This window comes from Paramormyrops kingsleyae, chromosome 1, assembly GCF_048594095.1.
Source record: "Paramormyrops kingsleyae isolate MSU_618 chromosome 1, PKINGS_0.4, whole genome shotgun sequence".
In the NCBI taxonomy this organism is placed as follows: Eukaryota; Metazoa; Chordata; class Actinopteri; order Osteoglossiformes; family Mormyridae; genus Paramormyrops; species Paramormyrops kingsleyae.
The window spans coordinates 74,166,593-74,187,693 of NC_132797.1; the positions used below are offsets into that span (position 1 = coordinate 74,166,593).

General features: G+C 51.8%; 1 protein-coding gene across 6 annotated transcripts in view; it reads left to right on the forward strand.

The window, feature by feature from the left end:
• LOC111838208 (BCL-6 corepressor) overlaps positions 1-21,101 on the forward strand; it is a 37,473-nt gene that overhangs the window by 1,128 nt on the left and 15,244 nt on the right. For 2 of the 6 annotated variants that reach the window (XM_023800944.2, XM_023800945.2), the window contains 6 exons: positions 8,384-8,499; positions 11,097-11,175; positions 11,825-14,764; positions 16,417-16,555; positions 18,258-18,509; positions 19,594-19,935. In XM_023800944.2, coding sequence (XP_023656712.2) covers positions 8,414-8,499; positions 11,097-11,175; positions 11,825-14,764; positions 16,417-16,555; positions 18,258-18,509; positions 19,594-19,935 — 3,838 coding nt within the window. In that variant the 5' untranslated portion in view covers positions 8,384-8,413. Of the gene's footprint in view, positions 1-2,223; positions 2,765-8,383; positions 8,500-11,096; positions 11,176-11,824; positions 14,765-16,416; positions 16,556-18,257; positions 18,510-19,593; positions 19,936-21,101 lie in introns of those variants that run through there. The other 4 variants (XM_023800947.2, XM_023800946.2, XM_023800949.2 and 1 more) reach the window with 4 other exon arrangements.

The window sequence follows — 21,101 nt, forward strand, 5'->3', positions numbered from 1 at the left end:
CATCCAAATCCCCGGCAAAACGGTTTCGTAAAAGTTTTTTTTTTCTTTAAAAACATGTCGTGGGTAGTGACATTCGGTTGATAAATGAGTCAGATTACACTCTAATGATTGCAATCAATTCACCCTGAGCTGGTAAAAACCTAACAGACAGTAATGACTAATTTCCAGTGTCGGGTTAGCGGACCCGTCTAACGCCGAGCGAGCGCCGGACCTCGATAGTAGCTAGGTTACATTTTAAAAGGCTATTTGTGCGCTTTGGTTGTTACTGGTTTGCGTCCTACTGATGTTACTGGTGCTAGTGCGTATGAGTGGCGGTCGGGAATATTTAACTGTCTTTAGTAAAGGGAGATTTAAAAAAAAGTCCCGGGGGGTTGAGGGGCGGGGGACAGGGGGCGGGACGAGACACGAGGTGAAGGCTTCAGACCCGAGCCTCGCCCTGTTTACGGTGCGGTGTTTAAACGCGAATTTGCAGTTAGGCTCTGTTAAAGGACACCCCCGTGCTGCTTGTCTGCCTGTGCGTGTGGGAGGGGAGGAGAGCGCAGATCGTGAATCGCGGGGTAGGGTTCGGGAAACTGGCTGGGAAGAAGGACTGCGGCAAGAGATGCAATCGCTGAGCTGAGTTAAACGCTGACCCACCCCGTACTTCCCATAACACACAGACACACAGAGACCAACTCTTGCAGGTGTGACCTAAGTGGGGGTCCAAATTTATTGTGGATTTCCAAACATCCTGGTTTACCAGCGTACCATACGAGATTGTGGGGTGAATTATTTCTAATGAAATCGAAACCGTATACCACCGCGCAATGTTCATAGGATTTTCACCTTCGTCCACCTCTTAGCCTATTTCATATTTTCAATGACCTTTCGGGTTTCTTGTGGTAGCTGGTTGAGCGCTAACTACGAAATACTCGAAGAATAGACGATTTCCCCAGTTTCAGTTGTCTTGCTTTACTTATCGTAAGGAAACCGGCGAGGAGACAAAGACTTCGCTTCGCAACACTTAACCGATAATGTGCTTATGTTTTGTCAGAACAAAACATAAATGCTTTAACGGCAGGTTTCCTCATACTCACAAGGATAATGTCTGAATATATTGATGTTTCAAAATTGAAAACTATGACGATTAGACATGAAAAAGATTGATAATGATCCAGGAATCCTCGGACTGAAAATGTACGCCGAAGTTCGGACTAAAGAAAAAGACAAAGAAATACACAACAAAAGGTGTTAATTTATTGTGAATGCGTACTGGAAACCCCAGGTCCACCATATGGATATAAGGAATACTGTAGAACGAATACCTGTAATGTGGGTGCGCATTTTTAAATATTCTGCATAATAGATCTATAGTATAATTAAGTATTTTTCTTGAAAAGAACTCCATTGTAACTTTTACAAATGAGTTTAGGGGCTAATATAGCTGATAGCTAGTCAATTGACAGCAATTGTGTTGAACGCTCTTTCGGCTTTGAACTATGTCCATTCGGAGTCTTTTTGGCTGCGAAACGAAGCACAACCATTAAAATATAACTGAAAATGCGAGAATACAAATGATCATATCCAGCCGCTTACTATTATAGTCCGAATCATTAATTGCGCTCCCACATGAATCATGTGATTGACGTGTCCGATCAGTGAAAGGAACTTGTGTCTCCGAGATTTCCCGTTTTGTCTCAGGCGGCTCAATGTCTTCATGCTGCTAAAGCGAAGACCGTTAAATTAAAAAGAGAAAAAACGCCTGAAAGAAAGGGCACATTTTCGTAATAGGCGTGTGAAGCTCGACTATGTCGCTGTGGTTGGTGCATTTTGATATTTAACTGCGCTTGGCTTCTGCCTTAAACCGACCGCTTTGTGTTGAGGACAGCATAGGAGCCCGAACGATCGACTCTACGCACAGCCCATAAACAGACTGTAGAAATGCCAACGTTTGTTTTATTTGCAGATGTCACAGAAGGGGATTGAGGGGCAAAGCGTACGTAAGCTGTTTACTGCAAGTGAAAACCTAAAGCGTCACAACCTATCCTCATATCCACTTTATCTGCACATTAATTATCGATTTTACTGTCAAAGCGCAAGATACAGGAGAGTACTTACAAATAAGTATATTTCGTGATATGTTTATTGGAAAGATGTGTGTTTGTTAGAGAGGTGTGTTAAAATCGGACAGTGATCTCACCCCGCCCATTAGTTGTGTCCGGGGTGTGTTTATTTTTAGCAAAGAGTTCTCAGTTGGAGCCTTTGTGCCGCCAGACGCGATCAGTCCAACGCGCACCATCGTGAAATAAACAGCCGTGCCGTCACGTTTCGGAGCTAAGAAATGTGTACTTCCAGGCGTGTTTTATGGGTTTGAAACGTAGCTTCAAGCAAGCTTCCACAAATACGTGTTCTAATTTTAATTGTCTCTGTGGTGGATCGCAAGTTTAGATCAACTCTGTATGCCAGCTTTCTTTTGTGGCGCCAGGTATCATTTTTCATTGCGCAGAAACCTCACAATTATATCACGAGCATTAACACCGCTTATGTCATTATCAGCTTTTGCCATTCGGAATCCGTGAACTGGGACGTTTACGCTTAAATCCAGCACAAAAACAGATAAAGCTTCGCGGCATAGACAGATGGAAACAGTTAATTTGTAGCACTGGCACGTAAAGATATTACTGGAATAACTGCATTACGATGTCAGTAGAGCGGACTCCGTGGCGCAAGCGTTTAACGTGACGCACAGCGACGGTCCGCCGATTAACGCTTGTCATCCAGCAATGTAAGGTCACGTTTCCTTTGGATTCGCTTGGAGGCGATCTTCACGCTTCAATTTACCACCGCGGTCGTTTGCGTGCCTTTACAGAGCGGCTTAGGTCATTGTTCTGTGTTCCATCGGCCGAATCAGTGTGCGAGAAGCCCCCCCCCCCCCCCCCCCCGCGGGGTTATGTCGAAATGTTAATTTGCAATACAGAGGGACGATTTAGCGGCTTTTATCTCAAAACAACCCATTGTATTCTTAAACAAGATAAATCTTTTAACGTTGTCCTCCGGTACAAAAAAAACCCGCAATACTCGCAAATATGACAAAAATAGACCTTTAAAGTACCTCACAGATTACACTACTGTCGACTATTGATTGGTTTGCGCACTTTTATTTTTCAAACATCTCCATTCATGTCTTTAGGTCGAAACATTGTCCGCTGTAAATGAACGCAATCTGTTCTAACGAAGCGTGCCGACTTGGGCGATGTTTAAGGAGAAAAAAAGTAGGTTATTCATATTATTAAAAATGTATTTTTGGGCGACAGCATCTTTCTGTTGGGGTCAACTGGAAACCACGTTTATATAAAGTCATTTCATGACTGATGAAATGACTAAGTAGATTTACATATTCGGCCATGCAATCCACCGACATCCAAGACGTATTAGTACGTGGCAACTAAACGCGTGTGAATAAGCAGACATACGCATGCAGGAGAGATCGGGTTTTGCTGTTTCCCAGAGGAAGCGTCATAGTTAAATTGAAGTAGCTTTCAGTCCAAGCCTCCCTCGGGACGGCAGCCGTGAAACAGCAGAGCTCTCTTCTCTGCTCCGGGAAGCTTTTGTATCGCAAGCGCTCATGTGCACGGATCAGTTCGCTCTTGTACGAGTAAGTTGCTGCCCACGCTAGCATTGTAAGTTTTTTTTATGCTGAATTTGCACTTGGCCCATAAAGCATACCATCGACACACTATTCTTACGACCGCCTTCATTTTCGACAGGTGATTACAATAAGTGTCATGTTAACTATGCATTTAAGACGTTATCTTGTTGACACCGTTAGGACTCCGTTGTGGTTCCAATGGTCAAGCGACAAGTCATTTACGCCTAAAGAGTCGTTTTAAAATAGACCACCAACAGTCCATCTTGGGGATGAAAACGTGCTTTTAAGGACGCCGGTGTCTTGATTGCCTTGCGAAATGTTCTCTGCACCCCTACCCTCAGGCACCCCCGCCAATAACACTTCGTTAGTGATGTTGACATCAGCACCTTTTGCACCACATCGACAGGCCCCGACCTGAGCCAAGCATCGCTCATTTTTTAAAGTCAGTCCGTAGGCCATTACTGATGATGAAATACTGCAGAAACACGGTCTGATTCTGCGCGCAAGACAGGACCCCGGCAAGCACGCAAAACACCAATTATTTCGTTGAAGCGTTCAATTTTTTTTTCCTTTCCAGCCAAAGGTACAAATAGCCCATAAACACACGACAGTTGTTTCGATAGTTATCGTTTTGAGGAGGCTGTTGTTTTACTTTTACCATGGAACAAAATCGTACATTTCCATCATCTAGAACACACATTTTCGAAATTGCTATGTCTGGGTGTCCTGGTACTTTTGTGACTGACGTTAAACACCCCAGATTTGTGTCCCACCAGCACTGACATTAGTGAGAAAGTAACGTACCAGCAACCAGCAGAATCGTTTTTTTTTTTTTTTTTTTTTTTTAATCTCGGGTCTCGGTGTAGCAGAAATGAACCGCATACAACTTGAAACTTGTGGAGGTGACAATGCGCTTCGCGCGACCGGAGTCTGGTGACCGCCGCAATAAATATCGCTGGTTTCTCTGCAATCGTTGATTCTGCAAACTTGCGTGAGCTGCAGGTCTGTAAGACGGCGGGTCCCCTCAATCTCAGGCCATTTTCCACTCGCGGCCCTCGTGCTTTTCACACACCCCTTGATGGTTTCACACAATAGCCGCGTTAGACTTCATACCTCACCTTGGAACGAAAATGAGACGCTCTCACCTTTACTTCCACTTTCGTCCGCTTTGCTAGAGAAGGGCTTGATGCGATCGATCGCCGCTCCCTAAATGCCGTCCTGTCCGCTACGTGAGGAATTGCCGCTGACCGTTGCGTAAAGCCACCTCCGCAAGAGCGTGGGCCCTGGACACTGTCTTTCTATTTATTTATAGTGACGGCTCCTTGTTGGGACCTTTCTGAGTGTTTGCATCCCCTCCACTAATTAGTAGGTCAGATTAGCTTGAAATTTCGGGCAAATTAAACCCAGGCAAAGCTACCATTTAGACTGATACAAAACTTAGAAATGCAAAAGACGCCACCAGCCAAAATCATTCAAATGTGTAGTTCATATCAACATAACGAGAAATTGCCCTCGAAAGAGTTAATAGGCCAAAATATTCCCGACTGAAGCGTGTTGAAATGCAGAGCACACGGTGACCTCCTGTGTTCTGCGGCCCGAGGGCTATAAGCAGAATCCGGTGTTTAAAATGGCGCAGACAGGCTGTAGCCGGATGCGCCAGAAGCCAGGCTGAGCGCTTTTCGAAGAGGGGAAGTCCCGCTGTGTGGTTGTACTGGGACCGTCCCTTCTCACCTTATGTGCGCCACTTCCATTATCACTGGTGTGCTGTCGTTGCAGGTGTATACGCAAGTCAAAAGCACAGTCTTCATACCGTTAGCCTAATGAGATAAAGCTCATTATTGTTTTAATTGTTGTGTCTGGCCAGCATTGTCTGTAATCCGCCACTTAAATTGTAATTGTTTCCGCATTATTCACAACGCCCACAATTAAAACAGTACAGATCTAGGGATCCCCAGGAGTAAAAACTACCCTCCTTGAATAATTCTTGACCTGAACAAGTTTCTTTCCCTTAAATATTTTTGCATTGTGTCCAGCTGATGACAATATTGACACTTATTACATTATTTACGATCGATCTGCTATCTAAAATCCCAACGAAATAATTAAATAGAACAGTAGTTTCTTGTACTATTTTATGATTCTAGGACCCCCAATAACGATGATCTCTAAGCGTCCAAAATCCATTGAAATGACTGCATCTGAAGGTCAGTAAAACAGTGGAAATTGCTTTAGCGGAAGACATGGTTCCGGCTCTTTAGCAGTTTTCTTAACTGAGACCTCAAACCTCTTTTTTCCCGAAGACGTTGTGCACCGAACGTGTCGGGTCATACGACTGCAAAGCCAAACGCCTTTACGAGGCACTGGTTTTCAGAATCTCTGAAGATTGCTTGTTTTCCATCTTCCTACTATTTCTACTCAGCAGTTGGTAGGGCTACATATAGGCCTAATGGCTTTGACGCACGCCAGCGCTCACTAATCCAGTTTTCCCTCGTCTATGGACTGCGATTATGGGACATCACACGACATGTTTTAAGAGAGCGCCGGCTTAGCTTTAGATAAAGCAGGCAACCGGCCAGTGCGCCGAAAAGCGGTTCTGAAGTCAGCTCCACAAAGCAGCCCCGAAAAACCGGCCATAGGGTCGATGAGGGGACGGTACCTCCGGCTTGCTGGGCACCCAGAACTCACATGGCGGAAGAGTCAGATCTCCCTCACTGGAGCCTTATTGATGCTCTTTATAATGCTTTGTTTTTGTACGTCTCCGTGCCACTTTAAGTGGCTGTTATTTCTTAACCCCCCTCCCCCAAGGAAAAAAAAAACTAGAATTCCATTCACGGTCTGTTTTTAAATTATTTCCCCCGTATTCGAGGCCCATGGAGTAGTCTGTTGCACGGTTTAACAGCCATTTTCGACTGACGGTTGCGCAACGTCGGATTGTAATGCCAATGAGCAGAACAGCAGAAAGATTGGTCACCCTCGTTTTTCCTAGTTTCAGATCTATTCGATTGCGGTAGAATAATTAACGTTTTAATTTAATACAAAAAGAAGATCCATGCCAGGATATTTCCCTTCTAGCTGTATTGGATCTGAAATGTCGATTTTCGTGATTTGACGTACTTTGTGTTATTCATTACAATTAAGTATTTAAGGTCTGACGATTTATAACGTCTTTCTACTGACAACGATGGTAAGTGAGCACCTTGTTTCGTGGCTGTGAATGACTGACATTGAGGTCTTCCAGTGCACAAGATGTGATGGATGGGGTCTTACACAGTCACACACCCCGCCCCCGCCCCCCCGTTCCATTCTTCCATAACAAAATTAACTGGAGACACGCACTGGTCAGGATGGGTGGTCAGGCCATGGATTTCATAGTAACTCGCGGTCAGTTTAGGGCGTTTGCCGATGTATTGGGGCAAACAAACAGCCAAACCATTTTTGCGAAACTTATATTCCGCGCTATGCGCAACAAACCAGTTTATCCTTTTAAAGGAGATTTCAAGGAAGCCTTGACCCGTCTATATGGCGGCCAGGGGAAAACAATGACGCTACTGAAAGGAAATGATCCGTGATGCAGAGTTTGTTCATCAAAGCGCGCCACTTTGAAACGGCCCAGGGGCTGATAAAACCAAAAAGATCAGTAACGAGAGGGAGGCTGGAACAAGCCCTCTGCGCGCTATTCCCCGGCAGCCGACAGATAGATAAGGCACGTGATAAGGAGTCTTTGACGCCACATAGCCTATCTAAACGGATTTTATGAATTATTTACTCATTCTTCCGCGTGTCCCCTCATTTAGATCCTGGGTGATCAGACCTTTAACTGAAGCTAACTATTATAACAATAACTAAGGCTAATCAATAATTTTCGATTAAATAATGTTTTACTGTTTTTATATATAAAAAGTAGGCTACTCGCGTTACCGATTGCCAAAGCTTTGTGATGAAGACTAAGTTGTTTGTTGCGGAAACTATTTTTAGTAGCGGAGCTGGGCGTAGACCTTCGCTGCCCTTTCCTTCTGCTGCTCCGGCCTCGCGTTTGGCCCGGTGCCCCACAGCCTTCTGCCGCAGAGCCGAGCGTAAACTTTACACCTGAGTGTGACGCAGCGGCCGGCTTTACTGTTCTTGGAAACCATAAAACGGCCGAAAATTATTTGTTTTAAAACGCCGGTACACTAAAGGGAAATTCGGGACGACATTGTCCGCTAAAAAGGAGAGAACTGGGAAAGGGGCACGACAACTTTTCTTTTTTCTTTCTAATGGAAGCGCATATTGAATATTATGTCTACATCCAAATGATTAATGTTAGAAAAGTAAAATCGTAATGTATTTAAAGATGAAAGTAACACGGACTTAAGGAAGATGTTTGTGAGAAATATTGCGCATTCCACTTTAAGTTTACCAGCGCATAGCCGGACTGACGCCGGCCTGGTGTTAACGTGGTAATGGGGAAGGGGGGGTCTTTCCCACAAATTATACACAAGACCGTTTGCAGCCGGATGAGACATTTCTGTCACCCTGCGTGCCTCGTGGGCCAAAGTGACCGTCCAGTGTTCTTTCATAATTTTCCGCCTTCGAATAGGCTATGCATATAGGCTACTCAAGTCATTCTACTCAAATAGGCCTGTGTAATTGAAACCGGCGCATTATAGTATAATTGCTTTTTGGTTTAGTGGTTTTTTGTGAATTGGAGGGAAACTTTGCAAAATTCCTTAGCATGATATATTTCTTAGGAATTCCTTTGACTTTGCTGTTTTTCAGAAGCAAGCCTTGTGTGGGCGAGCAGAAGTCATGCTCTCCGCGACACCCCTGTACGGAACATTTCACAGCTGGATGGGCAATGAGCGCGTCCACACGTGTGCGATTAATGAAGACAGGTTGGTGTCCCCCCCGTCCTTTCTACCCTATCTGTCTGATCTTGGCGTTGCATATTAAGTTTTTGATATGGCTACAAAAGGGTTCATCTTAAACATAATATTATTGGTTTACGATTGACGTGCGATAGCATCAGTGTTGTTTTCTGGAGTATGTTAGTTTCATTACGTGATGTTAGATTTTGACAGGTGATCCTTCCAGGTTTCTTGTCGGCTGTTAATTTGGACCAAAATATGGGCCAAAAACCGTCAGACTGTTTCTCTGTTTTATTTTCTTAGAGATTGCATGGTGTGTTTTCTTTCTAAAAACTTTTGTTACTCTCGGCATTTTCCCCGGGCGGGCACGCGGTATCGTTCCGCAGAACTGTGTGACGGGAACGCGACGGCCCGGTCCTGACAGCGAAGTCCACTTGTGTGGTCACCACAATAACATTAGGTACAGTTAGCCTGAAGCGTTAAAGCTTCCCTTGAGCTGGAACCATAACGGACACGGGAATGTCGCCAAACGCAGGAGATTAATGGACTCTAGGCCAATGCAATAAAAGTGGCATGCCGGGATTTAAAACTGCCAGTGGAGGTAGCGTTGGGGAACAGACGCGTTTCTCTTCTAAAAGAGGTATTGCGGGAGGACGTCGTTTATCAGCGTCTAACCCCACCCTTTGCCCATCTCCCTCCCTCCTCAACTGCCTCCCCAACCCAAGTAATTACGTCCGGCCATGGGAAATTCATTTTATTTTTGGGGCGCTTTTCAATGTTCGTAATGACTAGAAAGGATGGGCGAACTTCACGTTTTTCCACGTTTCATATTGTTCTTTTGGATGGACCAGAAAAAATATCCAAATTATATTTGTGCAACTACGTAACACATAGTGCGGATTAATTTTTATTTTATTTTTTTTGCCGCAAATGTTGATTCCTGCCGCATTTTTTTGCGCAGTAAATTTAAGCTCCGGACAGTGGTAAATATGCGATGTTAGGACAGGGTTGGCACAACCTCCACAAACACCGTGTCTACTTAACACCCGTCACATGTTTTATCCACTGCAGGAGGTACAGTAGGAAAATAATTAATTACTGCGCATTACCAGCGTACTCTGCTAAAATTAATCACAATAGGTCGTAAAATTGTCAATCTCCAGCTAGTCGGGAGTACACTACATGTTTATTCACAGGCATTAAGCGGCTCCAAAATCAGAACTTAACAAAAAGGAGAATTACTGGATATTCAAATAAAGTTAAATAATATTTTTTTTAAAAACCACACAAATAAAAATTTGTCATTTGGTCTTATTTTCTTTACCCAAATCATTGCTTCTTCTTGAACTAAATTTGAATATATTTAGACCCGAAAGTCCAGTTTAGATCTGCTTGGACACGAAGGAGCTGTGTGTGTTTTTGTAAACAGTAAGTGCATTATGTAAATTAAGGTAACTACTTCATTCATTTTAAGGAGGATTTGTTATTGGTGCCCAGTAAAAGGCATTTTTTTGCATCGTGAGGGGGATAAATGGCCCCCCACCGAAAAGGTTGTGATGTGTAATCTTCCCTCTCACTGCCGACTGGCTGAATTGCAAAGGTCAAGGAGGGTACGGAAAATGGGTGTGTGGAGCGTGATTCAATGGCAGTGCTTCCACAAAGCACAGTTACTCCCCGGGGCTGGGTGGGATTGGGATGGGGGGGGTGAAGGTGGGGGGGTTCGCAGAGGGAATGAGAATGGGGTCCGCTGTGCTTTCATTTCCAAAGGGAGCCTGGTGGTTTAATTGGAGTGGGGAGGGATGGTGGCGGTGGGGTGATAGATGTAGCGGGTCTGTGTGAACCCCCCCCCCACCACCACCACTAACCCCTAGCAGCCACCCATCTCACCCCCCCCCCCAACCTCCGCGCCAATCCTGCCGCGCTGACAGCGACAGCAGCCGTGTCGGAAGATAAGGACAGGCCTGCATTATTGAAATCCTGCACCCGTAAAGCCATCAATAACAGAGGCAGCATTCGCTGGGCCCTCGATGGCTTTTCTCTCATGTCATTTCCCCAGCCGGGCCTCGCCGTGATTGAATCTGGCTCGACACAGCGATGATGAAAATTTTCCCTCTGGCAAATGACAGCCATTTTGCCCCCCACCCCCCACCCCCATCCAACGCTACCCCCACTTCCTCCCAAGATTATGAGATCTGGCTCCGAGGTGTGTGTTATCAGTGCCTCTGCGATAGCGTGTCCTGAACCGCAGCTGCGTGATGAGCCCGGGGTTTGGCCGCTGGTTCCACCAGCACAAGACGCACCAGCTTGGTCAAACGGAGCCATTCTCCTCGCATTTGTTGACCTGGTGTTTCCCTTCCATAATGGGTGTTTTTTAAAAATATTTCCATCTCAGACTGAGCGAGACAGGCTGCTTTCAACAGTGATTCAGAAGGTCTCTGTGCTCGAAGGGGGGTGACCCACATGAAACGTGAAACACGGAAGCCAGACTTGGACCTCGGGGTCACATGCCAGACACGATGATGTCTGTGTTTGCGTTCGCGGTGAACTTCCTCTGACTGGCGCTTCGCTTGGGTCAGACACCCGTAACGGAGTCCGTGTGTCCGGCCTCCTTTTGCTGTTGACAGGAAACTTGCCGTGAGTGATGGTGAGCCCCAGAAAAGTGGCCTGGAGCTGACGGACGCCAGCCACATCACACACAGCATGGTAAGCCATCCTGCTCTGAATCGCCTCCTTTAGTCCCGAGCCGCTCTCGGATGCCCGGCCGTCCGCCCGCCTTCTCCCTTCTCCGCGCATCGGCGAGGGCGGACATATTTGATTACAATCTACTGATCTTCTGGGCTGCTGGCGCAATTTGCAAATGGGGCCTGCAGCTTATAAAATCTGAAATGGATCAAGCTGCAGCCAAGCAGGAAACGTAATTAATCTGCTTCCTGGCATTAGTGATCTCCAGTGTGTGCCTGACCGGTGAGCTCTGCGCTAGCCCTTCAGCCGGAGATGGGCTGGGCGGATCTATGCACCCACCCCCCCTAAACAAAAAAACCACAGGCAGCATTCCCCCTCTCGTCCTCAATACAATTCCGGCCTCTAATGACCTTCATGCCTTCTATTTCCTGTTTTGAGTTTTTTTGTGTGTGTGTGTCTTTTTTTTTTTTTTAATGAAGCTTGGGGATGAGGAGGCCTGTAGTAATTTAAAGATTTTTTTCCTAGTATATTTGTGGTATTTTACTTAAAAATGCTCATTATATTTCAGCGTCTAAGTATTAGTGTATGAATTTTCCCAGAATGCACCAGTAAGAAAGGGAGGGGCTGTCCTATTAACCTATCTAATGCTGGCCCTCGGGCTCTGTTGCAGGTCGATGCGAGTGCGGCCTGCAGGATGAACCCGCTCGCTGCGCTGGGCATGGACCGCGGCGGCCTGATGAGGGAGGGTCTACACGTGCATGGAGGCATGGTCTACCCGGGCATCCGGGCCCTGTCAGCCGACAAGGCCCGGGAGGGAGCAGCACTGCCCCTAGGATATGTTGGCGACCGCCTCCCCGACCTGCACTACAAGCCTGACGTCTCGCTGGAGGGCAGGAAGCCCGCTAACGGCTATGTGGGCCTCTACAAGAGCCCTCCTCCGGGCCTTCAGAAGCCGGTCCTGGTGCCGGTGAGCGGTGGGGACACCTTGGGCCTAGACCGGCGCGTGGGGCCGGCGGACAAATCCCCGGAGCTGGGCCTGAACGGCAGCGGCAGCTACCTGCACCTGCCCTGGGTGAGCCCCTATGGAGATGCGGGGATGTACCCCTATCTGGAGCCCAGCAAGTACCCCACGCTAAGCATGGCCTCCTTCATCTCCCAGCCCAGCCCCTTCCTGCCACAACACCTGGCGTACCAGTCGCTCTGCGGCGCCGGGGGCAGCACAGCCGGCTCCGAGCGCTTGTTCTACATGCCCCCGTACCCCCCGGCTCCCATATCCTCCCCTCTGGCGCCCCCCATGAGGATCCCCACAGCCACAGTAGCCCCAGCCGCACTCTCCCCGCTGGTGCACTGTCAGGAGAACAGCCTGCAGAGTTTAGGACCCAGGATCCACCACGAGCCCTCAGCCTTCGGTCAGCAGCTGCACCAGCAGCCGCCGCAGACTCACCACCCGTCCCACAGTAGCAAGCCAGCACGCGCATCTGGGAAGAGCTCTTCTGGTGGCGGTGGCCTCTCCGTGGATTCGGTCCCGTCCCCTATCTCCATCTCCCGGCCGCAGACCTCGATCCCACCTCCACCCCCCCTCATGGAGAGCAACATGGATTTCCAGAAGCCCCTCCCACCGGGACCTCCCGCTTCCTCGTCGTCCTCCTCTTCCTCCTCGTCTTCCTCGCCGTCTGCTCCCCATCCATACTACATAACCAGTATGGCGTCGGAGCACTCCTCTCCCACCCGCGGCGGGAGCCACAAATCCAAGGTGAAGGAAGGAGGCACAGAGCACCGGGTTAGCGGGGTCGAGCGCAAGCCCAGCAGGTCGCCCTCCAAGCCGGCTGAGAAGCACCTTCAGCAGCCCCCCACCAAAGACCCTGCAGATAAGCCCTTGGATTTGTCTGCCAAGATGGATTTTGGAGCAACTCCTAATGGATTTCCCCCAAAACTAGAGCCCTTTGCCAAACTGGGTCACTCCCCCTCGTCTTGCTATGGGCTGCCACCCAGCCGGGAGCTTCTCAAGGAGACGATGTCCCCCTCCCCCTCTTCCTCGGCAGGAGCTCCCTCCAAACCCTCTGAGAGGCCAGAAATCATCAGCACTTTGCACTCGTCCTGGGTGGTGCCCGGCCCGGCACCCGCCCTCGTCCCCATTCCCGCCCCGGTCCTCCATCCGGACTCCGGCCAGAGCAAAGCCCCGTCCGTCATCAAAAACAAGAATCTGGAGCGCGTTACACCGCAGCAGCGCAGCTCCTCTTGCCCCCGCATTGGCGAGCCCAACGCTGGCCCGGCCCCCCAGCCGGCCCCCACCGTGCCCACCTCCACCAGCCGCCCGGCGTCTGCATCCCCTTCCCCCAATGTGACTGCTGATTGGCCCAAGCCAGAGAAATGCCCTGCCCCTGTCCACACGAGCAGCCAATCATCTTCTGGGAAGGCAGTGAAGATGCCTAAGAAGGCCGAAACCCAGGATGTGGTTTACAAGCCGCAGCCACCTCACCTGGAGAATGGCCACGCCCCCAGCCGCCTCTACCTGTCCCAGAGCGAGGCCTTCCTACCCCCCACCTTAGCCTATAATCGATACCTGCCCTACTCCGTCCCCGACAGCCTGTCCCTTCCTCACATACCATTGCCAGGGAAGGGTCCAGTTTACCCCCACCCCGTTCTGTTGAGCAGCAGCAGTCTGTATCCCCCCCGCCTAACCCCCAAACCCAGCCTCCCCTATGGACTCCCCTCTGGCCACGGGGACTTCTTGACCTACGACTCCCGTGAGATGGTTCACCCCCTGATGTCTCCGCACCTAACACTGGACCCCAAGAGTGGCGAGCGCCCAGAGCGACGCTCTGGCCTTCCGGCGAAGTCCCTGCAGGGCGAGGACATGCCCCACAGGGCTCGCCATGTGGTGGAAGCTGGCGACGTCGCGCACAGGGAAGCGGACAAGTCCGCGGCCCATGATGCCAAGCGCTCCAACAAGCCCCTGGCAGCCGGGAAGGAGAAGATGGTCTGTATTGACCTGGTCCAGGCTGACACAGATGGAGGTGCTCAGATAACCAAAAACGTCATCCCTTGCACCAGGAAAGGAGACCCCAACAGGCCCAGTGGTAGCGAACCGGAGCTCATGCAGCTCCTGCTATCTGGACAGACCGCTGGGGTCGGCTGTGCCCCGCAGAAGCCGGCCGAGGCAGAGAGGCAGCCGGAGATATGCGGCGGACTGCGGCTCCTGGAGCCGCCTCGGTCGCTGGGGGTCTGCCAGCGGTACGGATCACCAGAGTCCAGCACAGGCGAGGAGAGTCCTTTGGGGCTGAGCCCCCTGCCGGATTTGGCTGAGCAGCAGACGCTGCGCTGTGCCAGGACCTCCGGCGACCGGACCGCCGACGAGGCCGACTCACGGCCAGAAAGGCACGGTCTACCCCTGTACGCGGATCTGGTGGCCCAGGGCCTCGATTGCCTGGGGTCCCACATGGACAACATTGACAGCGACGGGGGCCACGGCTCCTCCAAGAACAGGAGGTCGAGCTTGGCGAAAAGGATTGCCAACTCCTCAGGCTACGTGGGTGACCGCTTCAAGTGCGTCACCAACGAGCTGTACACAGACTCCAGCAAGCTGAGCCGCGAACAGCGCGCCCTGCAGGTCAGCACCCGCAACCGTGCCGGACTACCTCTGTTTTTACTATTGTCATTATAATTTTTTTGTTGCTTAATTAACACGTTTTTCCAAAGACGTACACCTCATTAAAATTTGAGTAATACTTTTAAAAGATTAATTATCCCGCTTTCTGCTGTGGCGAGGGCCCCCGCCACGATTTGACCTGGCAACCTTTCAGTCACGACTCGAGCGCCGTCTCCACAGTGCCGTTTGTCCGCAGAGCCAGAAAGGGATGGTTTGCATGCTTCTGTCTTGCTGGCTTTCACAGGCAACAGCTCTGGACGGTGTAGAGAAGAGAAGGAAAGGGTGGAAAATTTATGAAAGCTGTGGAAAATACCAAAAAATTAGGTGTTTTTTTTTGTTTTGTTTTTTTTTTTTGCTAAGTAGATTTAGTGTTGGGTTTCTCAGGGTGCATGTGTCTGACAGGTGTCCTCAGAGCCCAGGTCTGCTGTCACCTGCTGTCACTCTCAGGACGCCTGCCACGGTCACATAGGCAGCCTGCGGACTGTTTGTAGCATTCTCAGCCTCGAAGGGGGGGAGGGGGATTAATACGACGAAACACGATTGCAGAAACCCCATGGGTTTGTACTGCTAGAGGCCATGGTTAACCTGCAGGTGTGCCCGAGGCCGGGGGGGGGTAGTATGTGAAGCCCCCCCCTCCCCCCGACAAGGGCAGCGCCTGCCCCCAGCCGTTTAAGCATCAGACACCCCGTAAATGTCTTGGCACAAGCTGCCCTCCGCGTTCGCCTGGAACAGATTAGCGGGACCCTCTATGTCACCGTTAATCACTCACACGCAGCCCCGCGGCCCCCCGGGGGTGACTCACCCGCATGTGCCTGCCCCTCCCCCCCCCATGAGCTGCCGCTGCCTGCGCCGTTTGTTTACTCGGGTTTTTAATTCTCGTCGGAGCGGGGAGCGGGAGAGATTACCCGCGCTGTCCTGATGTGGTGAATGCGCCTTTGTGTGTCTCTGCTTTCCGATTTCATTTATTTTTATGCTTATAATTAAAGACCCCGAACAGAAAACTATTAAAGCAGTTTTTTTTTTTGGGAATCGGAATTATGAACTTGAACCTTTCCCCCCGTTACACTATTAAATGGGCTTAATTTTAACCATGAGTGGTTACCGGGTTACCGGCGCAGAAGCTGCCTTATTAGTCCCATTGCTGTGCATTTATTCGCGTTGCCGCCTCTGCAACACATTCCCTGTACCGGTGGTTGGGGGGGGCGGTTTGTCTGAGTGCTAAAATGTCATCGAAGTGATGAAAGATACATTAAGCCGGCATTTTAATTACCCAGGCAGAGGGCTTATCGCGGGGGGGGAGGGGGGGCAGTGGTTTATGCCGACCTGCCCCTTGCTGTGAGGTTTGCTGTTTGTGCTCCTGGGGGCACGTTGAGATTTTAGCGCTTTGATGCGGTTTCGCAGGCTACAGCGGCCTGGTCTCGGGGCTGGGGGGTTTGTGCCGGAGGGGGGTCCTTGCTGTTTGCCCATCACTTAAGGTGCTCTGGCCATGACGCTGTCGGTTTGCAGCTGGATGGAGGACACTAGATGGCAGGCTGCACTGTGTCTGTCTTGGTGCAGTGGCACACTCGGAACCTCACGTGCGTGTGTGTATGTGTGTGTGTGTGTGGTTACAGCGGGCCATGTTGCGGTTCTCCGAGCTGGAGCTGAAGGAGAGGGGGAGCATCGGACTGACAGGTCGGGAGCTGGCAGAGGGCATCGGCGACGACAGCCACCATGGCAGAGGCAGAGTCAGCGACGGCCTGGAGAGGGACGGTAAGGGGCCCACGTTGGCGCACGCATGCACACACACACACACACACACACACACACACACACACACACACACACACACACACACACAGATCCTGAGTAAGCCAACCCTCTGTCTCATGCACACACACTGGACCCCTCCCCCTTCCCTCTCTCTCCCGTACACAAGCTGCCATGACACTCCCCAACACCCCAGTATGGCGCGCACACACACACACACACACACACACCACACACACACACACACACCACACACACACCACACACCCAACACGGCAGCACAGTGAGTCACCGGGCAGGGCCCACCCATACGGCAAGGGACGTGCACAGATAACCAGTGTTTGCCTTCACTTTCCCTGGAAACGGCGTAGAAACACAGTCAGTGACATTGACACACTCCCGTGCGCTCAGGACCAAGCATGACGGGTGTGTTCTGGGAGTCTCAGCAAGCAGACCTATGGTCAGATACCAAGTGGCCATGTTGAGTCTTCCTTCCGGGTCCCTGAGAGGTGGTGCATTATGGGATATTTGTGACGCCAGCCATCTGGCTACAGCACAACAGCACACCGTATCCAGTCGCAGCGTGTCGCCCATCTCTGCCTGACAGCAGAAAATAGACCTTAACATATTTTTGAAGTCTTTCACTTGCCTCCTTACGGGTGCCTTAAAATTTCCTGCTTTGAATCTGATTAGTTTGCTGTTTTTTTTTCAAAACAATCAGATAAGATCTAGTCATGCATGTCCTTTTCCCAGAGCTCCCAAATTTATGCTAGTCTTGACAAGCGGGTCTGGGGGGGCTGGAGGTCTGAGAGTCCATGGCGGGAAGCGGGGCTACCCCGGGGCTGACCCCAGGCTGACCCCAAAGCGTTCTGTTTTTCTTCCTGCATCTAGCAATCGCCGGACATTTTTTTTCTTCTTCATGTGAATGGCGAAGCTTTCTGGTTGCTATGGGCAAAGTGGACGGGGTTGCCATGGCTACCCCCCCTCGCCCCAACCCTGCCACCCGCTCCGTCTCCTCTCAACACCCCCCCCCCCCCCCCCCCCCTTACTCTTGGCCGTGGCGTTGCCATAACATGAACACAAAAATAAATCCCGCTTGCTGTGGCTCCGGAAGTCCGCGTTCTGCAGGCGAGACGGGAGGCCATGACCAGCGGAACTGTGGCACATCTGGGTGCCTCACACGGACGCCGGGGGGGGGGGGGGCAAGGCACGCTGGCCGGCTTTGGTCCCACACACGGCTCCTGGCTGCGCTGACACATTCCAGGGGAGATGCACTTTTTTTTCCTCCATCTTTACGCAGAGCACAACACCAGGGACTGAGCGGGAGGTGGCCAAACCCCCCCTCCCCCCGGAGCATGCTTGTGTTGGACCCAGGTTCGCCGTGACGTTTCTGGGCTAATTACAGCACAGGGAGGGGGCAGGCAGGGAAGTGGAGATTAATGGAGATTCGGCACTGTGTTGGGAAGGGTGTGGTGAAAGTTGGAAAAAACGACCGGCTGGCGGGTGGTGGGGGGGGGGGGGTGGTGGCGGCAGCTCTTTGTGTTTTTGTTTGACTGGATTTTCCGTCCTGCTGTGCCGTTACGGTTCTGGGAAGCCCTTCTGCGTGCAGGTCAGGTTACGTCTGCCTGAGACAGCCCCCGCCTCTGGGGATGGCGAGGCACCAGCTGATTGGCTGCCCGTGTCTTTGCCCCCCCCCTCCCCACAGGTATTCTCCTCGCGTGCGGGAGCAACCGCGTGCCGGTTCTGCAACGGTGCACGCCGCAGGGCGAGACCACGCCTCTCCGGGAGTGGGACGGGAATGCGGGGGCCACCCCATTACCCCTGTCGGCGCGGGATACCAGCCGCGGCCTGGCACTCATCGGCAAGCGCCCACATGCCGAGGAGGAGGAGGAGGGAGAGGGGGATGAAGAAGCAGAGCGACTGGCCTCCTTGTTGAAGAGACCCAGGTTGATCATGGGTATGTAACGAACCGCTGACCCCCCAAATTCCTGCCTCCACTTCACCGGCTGGGGGCATGTGGGGGGTGGTCTGTTAATCCTTTAACAAGGAGGGGATCAAAACATTTTAACAGGGCTGGTCAATCCCAAAGGCGACATCATCACAGAGGGTGTCAGCTGAGCAGACTTCACTGTGTCTCGGATGGTGCACCAGGGGTGAAGCGTGCGGGGGCCGCTGTGGCTTAGCCCGGCATTTTAACCTTCCTCTCGTTTTAATTCCCACACATGGGCTCAGATTCTGTTAAAAATGTAACTGTGCGAGCGTGTGTGCGTGTGTGTGGGCGAGCGTGCGTATGTGTGTGCGAATGTGGACACACACAGTTACAGGTGCCCCAGTTTGGGGGGGCAGGCCCCCTTGGGCCCCTCCCTGACTCTCCACCCTGCTTTTTTCCTCCGGTCTGTCGCGTCGCTCGGGAATGACTATGACTCGCAAAAGGGACGGATTCCAGAGTGTGTCTTGATTGAAGCGTTTGTATTTCGGTCTGGTAATTATGGTTCGTTTAAGCCTCCCCCGCAAATTGCATGTTCCCGTCGCGCCTCCTCCCCCCCTTCTGAGAGAGACGTGCTAGGTGAGATTCTTGGAATTAGCATTCAGTTCGGAATCACAGGGAAGCATACAACCGGATGTTTTCTCCAACCTTTAGCTCGCGATTAATTTAACCCCAGTGGACCCACCAGGCCGCTTTTAAAGTCCGACTTCTCTCGACACTCCGGCCTGTGTGTGTGCGTGCTGAAGGAGACAACCCTAACCCTGCTTCCCGGGGAAACTGTCACCACGACCTTCAGCGGTCAAAAGGACAGAAATGCCACCCCCCTGCCTCCCCCCGCCTGTCTGAACAACCACAGAGCGCAGCAGACGACAGGAAATCATTCAAAATAAAATCTTTCGCTTCAGCTTTTCTGGTGGCGTTTCCCCCAAACTGTTTATCCGCCATTTTTCGTGTCAGCGGGGTGGAAGTGGCAACAGCGCGGCAGTGATGCCGGCTTCCGGCACTTTCCAGGAGGCGCGTGCGTGCGCCTCATTAATCCGTGTTATCTCTTCAGATGACTGGCCCCTGGGGGCACCAGGCCGCCCCCCCGAGCCCGTCTCGGTGGACACGGGAAACCTGAAGGTGTGCATCGAGCTGCGGGGTCTCAGGCTGAGTAGGCCGCCACACCTGCAGTGTCTCCTGGAATTCTGGGAAAGGTCGGAGGTCGGCGCTGACACGGCCCTGGCGCCAAGGGAGCCTGTTGCCCCCCCGCCCCTGGCCTTTGCCCGACGGGAGGCCCACCCCACTGACAGAAAGGTCAGGGGCAGTTCCCCGGACGAGAGGCCCACCAAGAAGTGCTCAGAGTTCAATAGGAGCTGGTGCGATGCTGCACTCCGTGACCCTGATGCTGAGCAAGGTACGGCCACATCACCGCTGCTGCCTCTGTCCGCCTCCGCAAGGTCACGGCAGCGCAGCGCTAAACCGTCGCTCTGTCCGCCGCAGACCGTGCCCTTCCCTTCTCCTCGTTTCTCTCTCTCCTCTCCTCACCCCCCCCCCCCCCCCCCCGTATTTCGCCGGGAGCTGATCTTCTGGAGGCCAACCTGTCAGGCGTGGCTTGAAACTCTGGCGAGCGCTAAATGTAACTTTTTTAAAAATTTTTGCGCGGAAACGTGCCGTCAGCGTTTTGAAGGTGTTTTTCAATCGCTGAAAGGAAACGGCGTGACCAGCGGAAAAGGGACACTCTCTCTCACCCCGCCGCCGTTAGCTGGAAGCTTCCAGAAATGGCAGGCCGCCCGAGCGCTACGGCGGCGGCGGCGAAGGCCACGTCCCTGACACATCACCTGTCTGAGAGCTGGTCCTGCCTCCAAGCGTCGCCATGTCAATCAGGGAAAGAGAACAAAAAAAGCCGATCTATCTTTCGCTTGCTCTCACTCTATCGCTCCCTCGCTTCCTTTCTCTGACTCACCCGGTCGAGGGATTGCTCACGAAGACAAACAGGCCAAACATGAAAAGAGAGAGATCGCAGCATACCAGCCCCCCCCCCCCCCCCCAAGCCTTCGCTCAGCCTCTGCTCACCACGGCGCTCGAGAATCTCTGAATCGTTCCGAGCTGTCGGGTGAAGAAATAAAAAAAAGGCGAGAGAAGGGGAAAAAAAACCATAGAACGCACAGGGGGGAGGGAGGCGGCGGCGGCTGCGCGTGGATTCCCGCCGTGCCGCGCCTCCCTCTTGGACAGACGCCAGCAGTAATGTCTTAAGTGACTGACGGCGGAGCCGGCTGCTGCGGGCCCGTCTCTGTAATGGCAGTGCTCAGACGCCACGCGCTTCGGGATAATGAGCCGTGACATTCCGGGGCCGCGCCGGCGGAGTCCAAGTCACGCCCCATCCCCTTCGCCCGCCGCGCCCCATCCCGCTCGCCCCTCCGCGCCCCATCCCGCTCGCCCGCCGCGCCCCATCCCCCTCGCCCGCCGCGCCCCATCCCGCTCGCCCCTCCGCGCCCTATCCTCCTCGCCCCATCCCCCTCGCCCCTCCGCGCCCCATCCCCCTCGCCCGCCGCGCCCCATCCCCCTCGCCCGCCGCACCCC